The sequence below is a fragment of the Eschrichtius robustus genome, chromosome 1 (genome assembly GCF_028021215.1).
Source record: "Eschrichtius robustus isolate mEscRob2 chromosome 1, mEscRob2.pri, whole genome shotgun sequence".
Taxonomy (NCBI): Eukaryota; Metazoa; Chordata; class Mammalia; order Artiodactyla; family Eschrichtiidae; genus Eschrichtius; species Eschrichtius robustus.
In genome coordinates, this window is record NC_090824.1 from 39,703,138 (window position 1) to 39,717,357 (window position 14,220).

Genomic DNA, 14,220 nt, shown 5'->3' on the forward strand with positions numbered 1-14,220 from the left:
ACCCAGGCCACACTATAAGTACCAGGACTGCAAGCCAGGACTGAATCAAGAATTATGTGATTCCAAAGCGAGTGCTCTGCCACATTTTCTTGTCCAGTAGGGCTGGGGCTTCTTATCCACTTCATGTTAGAGCTAAGGGCTTCAAATCGGTTTTCTCACATAATGTTCAAGTTGAAGATAATACAGATACATGTATTATACTCTAAACAAACTGATGCTCAAAGAAAAGTAGTAATGTGTCTAAGGTCATCTGGATATAGGCAACAAAGTCTGGATTTAGTAGTCTGGGTACAGAACCTATGCCTTCAGCCACTGTGTTACACAGTCTTATAGTAAAAAGTGGGACAACCAAGCAAATAATTACAAAAGCTGAAAAAAGGCTATGACAGAATACGTACAAGGAACAGTAGTGTTTTAAAGAAACAAGGAAAGCTCTACAAGTAGATGCAGTAGGTGGCTCTTGGAAGCTAAGTACATGTTTGGAGTTGAGGAAACCATCATTGCACTATGACAATGAAAACAGCATGTGGAGTTCTCTGGCTGTAGGGTGTTGGGGGCCACATCAGAAGGGGTCTTCCCCTCCTCCTGATTAATTTGGAGAAGTCAGCAGGGGCCAGATCACGAATATTTTTGCTTGCCATGCTAAGAAGTTTAGATTTATTGCATAGGTCTGTTTTTCTCTCAGCTTTTCAAAGTGTATGTCTTCTTTTGATAAATAAAAATCTCCTGCTCTTATAATATTTTTTATAAACAAAAGTTTTTTTGTGTCTGAAGATGAAGGGAAGCAACTGAGGCATTTTCACATGACATGATATGATTTTCACATTAGGAAGACCACTTCTTGGAAACCTGAATGAGATTAAAAGGGCACAAATCTGTTGGCAGAGATGCAGTTAGGAGACTATGGCAACAGTTCAAGCCAAAGGTAATAATAAGCTGAAGAACTCAATGGCAGGAAAGCAAGAGTGGAAGGAGGGAATGGATCAGGAGATATATGTAGATAGATGTAAATAGATGTAAATCTATTAAGATTTAGGAACCAACTGAGTGTAGATAATGAAAGCAAAAGAAAAGTTAAGGACGACTTCCCAATGTTTGCTGGAGTCATGTGTCTACAGTGGTATATTAATCATGATAGGCACTAAAAGAGGAAAAGCTGTTTTTGAAGTTGTTGTTTAGGGGTAGGAGTGTTTCAGTCAAGTAAAGAAATATTTAGTTTATAATACAGAAGAATATCCAGATAAAAATATCAAATTGGCAATTAAATGGAAATAGTTATGAATAGAAATTTGAGAAACGGCAATAGAAACCACGGGCAAGGATGAAGCTGCTCAGGAAAAATATGTAGGATGAGGAGATGACCAAAGACTTTCCTTTCTAATCCACAGACAGAAGTGATCCTTCCTCAAATTATGCACTGTATGTCTCTGAAATATATTTGTTTTTTCTTTAAATAAATTAGAACCCCTAAAGGAAAAAGACCTCATCTTAATAATCTCTGGATAGCACCTGCTAGAGTAAGTATGTATGGTACATAGTAAATGTGCAATAAATGTGGCTGAATTAATCTATAAAGTTAATTTTACTAAATTCTAGGATGTATGGTTGTATTCAACTTAAGTGGAAGAAAGCATACATAGTCTTTATTACAGTTAATAGTTAAAAAAAGTTCTGTGGACTAATTAAAAATTTCAAGTTATATTTTATATTTCATTTACCTTTCATCACAATAAGAAAACTTCATATCCAGACTGTGACGACTGAGAAAAGTCTTGCTGTCTAAAGGAATTTCAATATTTGATGGATGAGGAATGGGTTCACAAATCAGCACCAAGCACGTCATAGGTGGTTTCTTATACCCACACTGAGATTGGTTACTGTTGGTATCATATACATGAATATGGCCTGTGCAGTGAAGTACCTATGTATGAAGAAAAACAAAGCAGTTTTTTAAAAAATTTATGCTAGTAAAAAACAAAATGCAGAGACAGTTGAGTCTGACATGGCAAGTAAGCTTTGATAAAATTTACTGTCATTAGTAAATTTCTACAATACATTTTTGAAAATCAATAAATGTTTTCCCTACAACACCACCCATGACCTACTCCTCAGGCACCATAAGATTACTCTTTAAAAAAATTTGCCTTCATACAAATCTGAGCTGATTTTTCACTTATCTGGTCACTGTTTGATGGTTATTTCTTGATCTGATGACTGTGTTTCAACATTGAGCAAAGAAATGATACAACAATGAATAGAAAATTAATCTCTATCAAGATTCAAACACTGGGTGGTTGGCAAAGCCAGTAGTGTCACAATGCACATAACTTAAGTTCATGCCTCAAACTGGTGAATTACTACACTGTTTGGATGTTAAATCTATAAATGCCAAAGAACAGTAAGTTTTTCCCTCATAGTTCTAATACTGTCTTAATTTTATTTATTTATTTATTTATTTTTGGCCACACTGGGTCTTCATTGCTGCGCATGGGCTTTCTCTAGTTGTGGCGAGTGGGGGCTACTCTTCGTTGCGGTGCGCAGGCTTCTCATTGCGGTGGCTTCTCTTGTTGCAGAGCTCGGGCTCTAGGCATGCGGGCTTCAGTAGTTGTGGCACATGGGCTCAGTAGTTGCGGCTCACAGGCTCTAGAGCGCAGGCTCAGTAGTTGTGGCACACGGGCTTAGTTCCTCTGCGGCATGTGGGATCTTCCCAGACCAGGGCTCGAACCTGTGTCCCCTGCATTGGCAGGCGGATTCTTAACCACTGCGCCATCAGGGAAGTCCTCTAATGCTGTCTTAATACTAGAAATGTCAAGATGTATTAATTTATCTATAAATCAAGTGCATTCACAGATCATTTTTACTTACTTTCCATGTTGCAGACTTTATGTTCATAGTTCTACCCCGGCTAGTTAGGGTACACTTCATTCTGAGAAAAAAGCTCCGCTGTGTATTTTGCTCTTTACCCTTTTTCACAAGGCCTAATGAAAACATGAAATAAAGTTAAAAAACAGAATTAAACACACAAATTTATTACAGTAAGAGTAGCACAGTCCCCAGCACCTAGGTGCTATTCAATGGAAAGTGTCAACATGAGCACAACTGCTTTGCGCATTCTAACACACCCAAGGGATTTAACACACTTCTAGTAAGTAATGGGTTCACAGTAGTAGTGATTCCCTGAGTTGGTGGGATGAGAATCCATATTTGGGATAGCACCTAATCATTTCACATTCAAGCCAGTAAGGTTGGTCAAATTACAAAGAAATATAAACTTGGTATGAATTTGCCCTATAACTGTGTTATCAGTGTACAAAGCACACCCAAAAAAAGAACTTCAGCAATCTCCTCCAAACTTTTACTAGATGTGCTAGCTCAATTTATAATAAATATTCTGTATATTTATAGAACTTTTAAAACAGAAAATTTCTTTTCAATAGCAAGTAACATTTTTATATATCTGATTTTTCTTAAATCTTCCTGTAAAGCAAGCAGGAAATTATCTCTGCTTTGTTACTAGGAAAAAAAAAAAGAAAACCATGTTGAATGACTTTTCAAAGCAAAGTTAGATTTAAATAAACTCAAGTCTATTTACTCCCATTCCAAGCCTCAGATAACTAAAAAAATGAGATTAGACTCAGGTGACTAAACAAACAGCAACTTGATTTCTCCTCTTCGTTGATCAGTCTGATTCACAACAAATACAAAAATATTCATTATTCAGGATCTGGACTAGATACTTCAGGCAATATAAAGATGAACAAGACACAATGCCTGTCCTGAATAAGTTAAAAATTGAGTGTATGTAGTGAGGCCAATGACAACAATACGATGTAGAGTAAGCACCCAAGGCTTACAAGAACTCTTTAAAGGAGTACAGAGAGAGATTAGAAGATAACTTCTAGTCAAGGGGAAATATAGTCAAGGGGAAACCAAAACGTCCTTCTTAGAAAAACAGACATTAGAATTTCAGTAAGTAGAGATGAATAAGAAGAGTATTCCAGGCAGAAGGAAGAGAACGAAAAACAGAGAGGTGAGAAAAAACAGCACATATTTGGGGAACAGTGCATAGTCCAGTTTGACTATAATATAAAGTACATGCAGAGGAGTAATGAGACAAACTTAGAAGGGATGGTTAGGGCTATAACTAGAGGGCCATGGATGCCACAATGAGGAGTTCAGCCTTAAATATACAAAATGCAGCTTCTAAAAACTGTGAGTTGGGAAGCACAATAGGAACTTAAGGAACATTAATCTAGCAGTAATATATATGATGTGTTAGAATTAGAATACAATGATGGTAATGAGGGGCTGAGCAGCAGGCAGTAGAAGTGAAAAGAAGGGTGACAAAAGACAAATGAAGAGGTAGAATCTATAAAAACTCAAAGATTAATGGAAATAAGGGAGAAGAGAACTTTTTAAAAAAGACCTGGAGATTTTAACGCTAGTGTATTGAAAGAAAAGTAACATGTGGAAAAGAAACAAGATAATACGTTTAAATTTAGGCTGCTTAGCTAGAAATACTGGACTATTGAGAAAGAAGAGTTCTAGTTCATACTCACAATTATGGAATATAGGCAAGTTGGGGCAGTCTTGGTTGCTGATACAAGTTATTTGGGTTTACTTAAATAGGACTGAATTTGCCCTCCCTAGAAGCATTTGAAAGTGGATTTTAAAAAGACACCACAAGAACCATAATGGTCTTGGTGATGGTATTAGGGATGTGTGTGTGGGGGGTGGGCGTTGTGGTAGCAGCAGAGATCCACATGTAAATTCTCTGGGGTATTTTCGGTCCTTCAAAATCTAAACTTGAATTGGACTGACCTTTGGGAACCCAAAGCCTTTGAACTGGGACATAAAGATATTAATAAATTTAAAAACTACGGTAAGTGAAAAGTACTAGCATTTTCCTAATGAAAAAAAGTTTTTAAACAACTAAGTTTTTAGCCCTATAAAAATAAATATTTTATAATAATTTAATGAACTCTAAATCTTATTTTTAGAATTTAAATGAAATAGGACTACGCTGTATAAACAATACCTCAGGCTCTAAGTGTATCATCAAAATGTGATGCACTGCAGCAGCCCCACTTTGCTAAAAGTGAAAATCTGCATTTTTCTTTCCCAACAAAATATCAAAAATTCATTAACATTAGGGACGATTTTTTTAAATGTTCATAATTAAATCACAAATTTATTATAATAAGAGAGCACATGTGCTTTGAACGTTCATGTGCTTTAAAAAAACATTTGGTTAAAAACATACATTTAAGCTATAATAAGTAGACTATATCTGATTTAGAATAATGCATTAGCATCATTACCAAATCAAAACAAGACTTCCATATATCCATGCACTTATAGTCTAGCCCAAGGGAAGCACTGAGCTGCCAATACAAACCTCAAAGTGTAAACACTATATTAAACTCATCAACAGCCCACTTAGGTCCTTGCTTAGAGTATATTTACTCCTCCTTTACACAGAATTCTAAAAAGTATTCATTTGCTTTCCAAGTTCACAGTAAGAACACGGCGTGAAATTAAATAACAGAAGAGGGCTCCAAGGTGAGAAATGGCAGTAGAGTGTAGTGAGAGTTGGTGAACATGAAAAGAGCTCTAAAGTACTAAGGAGTGTGGACTTGAGCCAGTCTACCTTAGTTTAACCCTTACTCTGCTGTTTATTAACCAAGTAATCTTCAGCCAGTTATTCAATAACTCTGTAACTCAGTTTCCTCAGTAAAATAGAAGTAGTGAAAATCGCAGGGTTTTTAAAGGAGTTAAAGCACATAAAATTGAGAAAACAGTGTCCTGGCACAGAGTAATCTCTCAATAAAGGTTAACTATTAGTATAAATGAGGTGAGATTAAACAGAAAACCATAAAAAATGATTAACAAAGAAATATAAATGAGGTTGTTTAATGTAGAAGCAAACAAACTTACACTTAAATGGGAGAGCTGCAAAGAACAACCACAGAGCAAAATGACAAATTTTCAGTGTGGTAACTTTTGAGTCATGAAAGAAAGATCAAATTATGATCCATATACTCTGTTTAAGAAGGCACAGGTGTGAAAAGACTTTAATTCAGTTTTTGTAATTCACAAGGTACTTTTCTCCCAAATCTTGGAACATTTTATTATTTTTAACAATTCATTCCTGAGTTTAAAGGTCTGAGCAGGTCTTTTTTGTTACTGCTAATGTGGAGGCATCCATAATGTAATACTTTCTAACTGAACTGCATAGTCTCAAATTATTGCGAACAACCTGAGGGGTCAGACAGCAGTTATGCTCTTTAAAATTGGGGGAACTTTTTCTTTTTCTTGGGCATTTAGAAGCTTGAACCCAAACTGGCACCTCAACTTTAATAACTGTCTAAAATCCTATTATTTGTATTATGACTTCCCCTTGCCTTAAAGTTACATTCTAAATTAACTTCCTTGGTCCTGATTTTTACTTATTTTCCCATTTTATCAATTCTTATATTTGTATAATTATTTACAGATTAGGTGGGCTTTTTTAAAAACTTAGGTATTTTTATGAAATTCCTAAAAAATAGAATAACATAGACTTAACAAAGACTAGAGTAACATTTTATTAAGCATGAAATGAGGTTTGGCCTTAGGTTACAACAGCAAAATTTTTAAATTAGTGACAGTATCCAATTAGGTAAAACCACCTGTCACAATAAATCAAACAATAAACTTTTCTTCTCACCATTTCTGTGTGTAAGCATTTCTCTCATTTCCTCATGGTCACACGGATGAGTAAAATCAAACACACTGTGTCCGGTTAGTTCAAACTGTAAAAACATTAAAAAAAAAAATTAGACCTATAACATAAAATCATAAACTCATACAGAAGCGCTCTTAATATGTGGGTATTTTACCTGAGTTAATCCCATGTATTTGTTCACATTATCAGAAATGTAAATCATGTCACCATCATCTGTGAGAACCATAACAAAACCGTCCAAGGCTTTCAAATAAAAGCAATTCATCTGTGCCTTCATTTCATCTTCAATATCCAAATCACCTAAAAAAAGCACAAGAAGAAAAAAATAATTAGTTAAAAAGTTATACTTAAATGATAGTAATATTCAGATGTTTTTATAAAGTTTTCCCCAGATACTTTATTTAATACATGCAGCATATATTTTTTCTATATATTTAAATTTTTTCTCCTGTCATTCTTTTAACACGAAACAGTCAAGGCCAGAGGACAGGAAGACTAAAATTATATCTGCCAGGGGCTTTTAATGATTATTTAAACTAATGAAGCAAGGCAAACCACTGAAAAGAGAAGGGTCATGTCATTAAAAGTAAGATAGATACAGGTAGGTAGGTAGGTAAGTGCAGCAAGAGAAAAAGAGGGGGAGGGAGGCCAATATCTTAAAATTCCTGAATGAAGCTTTAAAAGCAGGTAATAAAAAGGATATCATGTTACAAAAGAAGTGAGAGTATGACCACCTTCTAAAAGTAATTTCCAATTACTTCTGATTTCTAATTTTTAGACCTATCATGTCCTTGTAAAACAACTCACCAGCATCCAGAAGTTTCCTCACACGCAAATAGCTGATCGTAAGCCTCATAACAGAAGCCTTATCAAGATGTGAGCTCACGTTATGGGGAAGTGGCAACTGATGAGCAAGCTCATAAAAAACTTCAGACTCTTTACTTCGTCGAGATCTGGCTGCATCTCTAGACTTCTCTTTTCGACGTTCAGAACTTATCCTATTTAACAAAAGGGGAGGAGGAGGAGGAGAAGAGAAAAAAGACAGAATACGTTAGTTTGCGTTTGCTTGAATAAAACTCATTTTACATTTTTCTGCTTACCATGAAAGGATAAGAAGATGCCATGTAGTTAAATTATATAGAGATTTATCCTACTACATAAATGTATTTTTTTAAAGACAGCTATACAAATTTTTGGATTACTGAAGACAAAAGGAACTCTCACAAGAAGTCCAAGGTGAAGCTTCACACCTGTCCAAAGCAAGTGTTTCCTCCCTGGCACGTCAAATTGGAGAGGATGTTTTTGATTTGGCCAAAATCTGAAAAGTAGCCTGTATATCTAAGGCTGCACTTTCATAGCCATTCAAAAGTAGGCTCAACTTAGAGACTTTTTACCCTCTATGCTACCACATGAGCAATACTGACTATAAGCTACAGGAATTTATATCAGCATCTATAATCAGCTACTGTTTTCAGCTTGCTTACTCCTTTAGCAACCCCTTATCTATTCAGTATTACTGGCACAAAAGGTGCCAAATAAATGCAGGCGTATGGAAGAAAAAAAAGATGTGGCATAATACTAAGAATTTAAGAGAACAGTTTAATAAAAACTAATAAGGGTGTCAATATAATCATACATCTTTAGGGAACTCTTCCAAGAATAAAATCAGTCAGAAAGATTTTCATAAGTCATCCAAGCAGAGCCATCTTCCTTTGCTTCACTGTATAGCACTACCTATTCCTCCTGACTCAGCTGAAGGTAAACAAGGCTAACCTGGTTCTATCCTTAGCTTCTTCTTTAATAGCTATTGTTTATTAAAACCTACTATGTGTCAAACACTATCCTGTACTAGTTCTCTCATAACAACCTGTAAACAGGTTAAATATTATCCCTATTTTACGGATGAGGAAACTGGGATTCAGTAGGTTAAAAATAGCCATGCTGTAGCAGACAGGATTTCAACACAGGTATTTTTTTTTTTTTACTTAAGTCTCTGCTCTTCCACAAGGCTTTATCTTCTTAATGGAGAATGCTGCTTCTACCTCAAATACTCAGCTGCTCTCCTATGACCCTCAACCTAATCCAATTAAATCAATTATTTATTAAATGTTGAAAATAGCCATTACCATTTATTGAGCACTTAGCACTGTGCTAAGAACCTTGCCAGCATTATTTCACTTAATCTTCCTTATATTCTGTGAATTAAGTACATGATTGTCTCCACCTTAAATCTCTCCTCCCTCCAATGATCTACAAAGTTATGAGGTTCAATCATAGAAGTAACATTCTCAAAAACAAGCAAGGCTCTTCATTCTCAGAGTGTGCTCCTGTTATGCTGTATAATTACAAAGTGAAATTCCAGCAGCGGTGTTGTGACAATAGTGATGATATAGTTTTAGCACTTGCTCAAGTTTGTGTGCTCATCTGACTTTTATACTTTAATAAGGAATGTGAACATTTGCTATTATTAGTCAACTTTGATACAAAAATTTCAATTCAAACAACTAGATCAATTTAACTTGAGTATCTTGAGATTTAAGGTGAGCTATTAAAAATTATTACTACTTATAACTGCTGATCTATGTGAATCAGGATTTTGTCAATGCTGTAGAATTTTTTAAAAACACAAAAATATATTCGATGCTATAAGTGTAACATGAAAATGCAAGTGTCCTCAGTCTACAACTTCATTTTTTATTTGCATTAGAACTTCATTGTTCTCATTGATTTTACGTAAATGTATTAAATTTGAACTTTAAAATGTACAATAAGAAAAGTTTAAAAAACCTAATTATACATATACTGAAGTTCTTGGGGGTGGGGGAGACATCTAGCGTGTCCCCATTGGCCCTAGCATCTCAGATACTGTTTCTCTCACTTCTTTTCCCTTTTGAATTGGCAGGTAAGAGGCAGCAGTGGAGTGGGAAACAGATATCTATCTGGTTCAAGTAAAATCACCAAAAAAACAGTGATGATCAATGATCTCATGATAAACCTGAATATTGGTTCAAATGCCACAATTAGTCCAGGTGATCAGAATTTAATCAGCAACTTTCATCAGATTTACTAAGCCCTCTTTCTTTTAATTACTCAACCAAATCTAAGCTACCAACAAATTACTACCCAACTGAAACACCTGGTGAAAAACTTAAATCCTTATATTACATGCTATATGCTTTTAAAGGGCATCTGATAAAGCTAACCATGCTGATGGATTATCTCTGTATCTTTAGGAATAGTTGTATTGTTCAGAACTTTGAAGATAATGAATGTCCAAGATATGGCAACCAAGTTTTATAAGACAAATCCATTAGAAATGTGAGCTTGAATAGAACATTTAAAGGATAATATATTTAAGCTAGTGAAGACTGTGAGAATAAGAATTTGAGAGATATGGGAACATATTGTATATGTATAACTGATTAACTTTGTTATAAAGCAGAAGCTAATACACCATTGTAAGGCAATTATACTTCAATAAAGATGTTTAAAAAAAAAAAAAAGAATTTGAGCATGAGCCAGGATTGTGGAAAAAAAGGAAGCCTCAATAAAACAAGTAATATGATATCTCAAGAGTTGACAAACCTAAATTAGATGAAGAAGGTGATGAAAATCAGTATGTCTTCTATTCATAATCAATCTAGACATAAAGCAATCAGGAGACCTGTAATAAAGATTTAATGAAGAAATTTATCTGATGTTCTTCACATGTGACTACAGGAGCTCTTAAAACATTTCTCAGCTAAAACTTCCAAAATTCTTAATAATTTTAGCATCTGAACTGCCCAGCTTCTTGTCTACTCACAGGAAGGCTCTTTTTATCAGTTCATACCCCACAGAATTACAGTACTATTGACCACGAATTATTTCTGATAGAGCATGGAATCTAGGTCCCACAAAGATGAATCCAGTACTATTTATTTACTTACTATTTAGATGGCACAATAAAAGTTTTGTAGACCAGAACAGGCAGATTTTTAGCATGCAAATAAGGGCACTGTTATTCTCTAAATTATCAATTCCATCTATGTTGTTTTTATTAAGTACAGATCAAGTAAAGATAGTCACACTAGAAATCAGTCAAGAGTACAGTAAAAATTGTCTTTTGAATAGTTTGCTTACCCATTTCCATGACCATTTTAGAATCAATGTTTGAGTAAACTAGCAGTATAGCTTAATCTTTGTGGTACTATAGTTTTCACATACTTACTATTTCATTATTATTTAGCATACAGTACTGGACAAGAAGCTAGTAGTTATATCTTCATATGATTTTGTATAGGAAATACATTTAGAGCTGCTGTCTTATTAAGCTTCTTGTGTACAGAGTTCATGAATAAGCAATAGCCATTTTACAGAGAAAGCCTATTATTCTTCAGATTAATAAGAACACAAAATAATTGCATATATGTTAATTCATCTAACTGTGTTGTCTACTAATTGCACAAGAAAAGCCTGTCGGCATTCCTAATTGTAAATATTGGTGACTTTTAGAACTGAAGTTAGATCATAATCATTCGAAATGTTAACAGATGATCAGACATTTCTAATAAAGTTAAGGTATAATTTTAAAACAATCTCTCAGCTCTATTATTTGCGGCTTTAAAAATTCTTTCTGGCCTTGAAGGTACAAGTTGTTGTTGTTTTGCACTTCTTGTGTATTTCTATAAGACAGACATTCTGAAGTGAAATTCCATTATCTAAAGGATGTGGCATTTAAGTTATCCTTTCCAAAAAGATCTGTTTCCATTTTTGTCTCTGCCAACCCATGAATGTGTATTTATTTGCCCATGTGTTCTGTGGTAATATATATTATGGGTCATTTTTATTGTTTCAATTTTTGCCAAGCTGAGAGATGAAATTTGTATATCTCATTGTTTTAACTGCCCTGTACTTCCTAATGCCTCAGGTCAGAGGAAATTCCAAGGAAATTTTCATTCTTTAGTTGGCATTTTGGCCTGCAGCTTTAAATCTAAACATCTATACATGGTGCGTACTATGTACACAGTGGTATTCTAAACGTTTTTCACCTATTAACTTATTTAAATCATTATATCATCACCATGTTACAGATAATGGAACCTGGATAAATAGTTTACCCAAGTTTACACAGTTAATAAATGGTAAGCCTATACTCAAACTTAAGCAGTCTGGCTCTAGAAACCATGCTATTAACACTAGACTATGCTGCCTCTCAGAAACTCATTTTAATAACCAAGATAAGTATTTATAAGTCCAGGCCATTATTATAAAGTTCAAAATTGGTCTACTTTACATCTCCAAAGACATAAAAGAGAGGTATAGGGGTTGGCTTTGGAATTTAGGACCTGACCCTAAGCTATTCAGAGGAACTCATGGCCAGGCTCTTTCCTGGAGTCTGCTTATAAATCCAAAATTCTAACTGAAAGGCATCTAACAATGGCAATACTTTCTGCCCCACTGACTACCTGTTCAAGGCAAAGCACCCTTTAATGGGTACTGCCAGCCACTACGGGGAGAGAATCAGTAATCCAATCAACTCATATACTCCCACAAGACTTTATTTTTAATTTGTGCAGAGGAGCATCTCTGTACTTAATTTGAACATCTTAAGCTCACTGTTGTTGGCGTTTTGTTATTTGCTTAACATCCAGATCCCCAAAGTAAAACCAATCTGCATACTTACTTCAGGAGCTCTGGTCAGGCATAAACCAATTGCCAAGATACCTATTTACACAAAGTACCATGAGAGGAAAGATGAAGAGAATTTTCCCCTTTCTAACATTTATTGAGCACTTACTATGTGCTAGGCACTGTGTATTGCTTTCACATAAATATAATGCTTTCATGTATTAGCTCATTTAATTATCATAACTCTTTAGAGAACCAAAACACTAGATGGGAAGTGGCCTTCCTGAACCTCAGAATAACCATCTTCATTCAAGAACTATTCATTCAATAAATATTTATTGAGCATTTATCAAGTACCATGCACTGTGTAAGTACTAGGAATATAGTGATAAGCAGAACAGCCCTCATGGAGCATAGCCAGCCTCCCACTTAGTCTACTGAAATAGTTACCTAATGCGATATTCCCAAATGCTGATCTAGCTGCATTGTAATTACTTGGGGACAGTCAATATTTCAGACTTCTGGGCCTTACCTTTGTAAATCTGATTCAGTAGATCTGAAGTAGGGCCCCCAAATCTGGGTTTTTTAAAACTCCCAAAATGTATATGATACACAGATTTAGGAACCACTGACTGAACTAATCTGCACTGTCATTTTCATTCAATTTCGCCCTCAAATTACTACCACAATGATACTTCCAAACTGAGAACTCCGATATTATGTCCTGCTTAAAATCCCACCAAAGGTACACAGGACAAAGTCTAATTATTTTCAGATGAAACCCTCCTTTAGCTATTTTCCTGCCCATCTCTTTACCCTCATCATTTCCCACATTTCTTCGGCCACATTGTAGTTACTCAAAAGCATAGTATTTTATTCATTTATGGCTCACTCACTCCACTCTCTCTGCTGGGGTATCCTTCTCAATATGTAACTTGGTAAATTTATGTGAGAAACTTTCAAGATTCAATTCCATCATCACTTTGTCTCCGTTTTGTCTTCCAAAAACTGCTCCTCTCCCCTAGATCCGACCACTCTGGTTATTTTGCTATATTTATGTTCCTCTACAGTCCTTAAAGCTTCCTGGAGGCAGGAGACTGCCTCTTTCATTTTTGTGTTCTTAGTAGGCATGTGCATAAGTGGCTTTAAGTATTTGGCCCAAATCTGCTATTTGACTTTAACTTCGGTCCATGGAAGGTTAACTGCCCCTTCAACATTCTTTTTTGGTATCGCTGAATTTGTGATTCACCAGCATTCCTGTGATCCTATAGATTACAATCATAGTTAAACAGCGTAACGATGTCAGTACTATGAACAAGGCATACTATTTGGATTTACTGTGATTATCTGGATATGCACTTTCAAATATAAGTAACCATACTCGATGTTAGAATGGAAAAAAAAAAAAAAAGCTAAAAATAAAAAAAATTCACCAAGCGGTGTAACAGTGAATAGCACCGATACCATCACCAAGGAGAGTAAGTGATCTTGACAGAGAAGAGATTTAGAGCATAGGGAGAGAGCTGAGAAACTAGAATACCTATCTGCTAAAAAGAAGCTTGAAGTTTAAGATTACTTCCCTTATCACTGCAATCTGTGTCAGGAAAATGCATGAGTTATAGTTAATGTTGTTAACCAATTAAATCAATACCTTTATCACATTTATGCCTTCCTAGCCCAGCTGGAAACATGACAGTTGATTCCTTTTGTTTTCTATAATCTTTTCCTAGAAAGTGTTGTAATTATTATCATAAGACACAAAAGTTTTCAGTAAGTTGATTTCTAATCTTATTGGCTTTTTTTCCAAGGGGGGGTTAGCCTTAGACAAGTATTTTGTATTTATTATTAGGAGTATTCTCATCATAAATAGGATTTGTTGTTAT

General features: G+C 35.0%; 1 protein-coding gene across 2 annotated transcripts in view; it reads right to left on the reverse strand.

Annotated features, from left to right (window-relative positions):
- The window catches only part of HIF1A (hypoxia inducible factor 1 subunit alpha), a 41,895-nt gene that overhangs the window by 13,971 nt on the left and 13,704 nt on the right, over window positions 1–14,220 (reverse strand). The window contains exons 2-7 of one of the 2 annotated variants that reach the window (XM_068544418.1): window positions 10,313–10,391; window positions 7,535–7,725; window positions 6,882–7,027; window positions 6,710–6,794; window positions 2,866–2,978; window positions 1,719–1,921 (exon numbers count right to left, since the gene is read on the reverse strand). In XM_068544418.1, the coding sequence (XP_068400519.1) occupies window positions 1,719–1,921; window positions 2,866–2,978; window positions 6,710–6,794; window positions 6,882–7,027; window positions 7,535–7,583 (596 nt within the window). In that variant the 5' untranslated portion in view covers window positions 7,584–7,725; window positions 10,313–10,391. The remainder of the gene's footprint in view (window positions 1–1,718; window positions 1,922–2,865; window positions 2,979–6,709; window positions 6,795–6,881; window positions 7,028–7,534; window positions 7,726–10,312; window positions 10,392–14,220) is intronic. The other variant, XM_068544408.1, reaches the window with a different exon arrangement.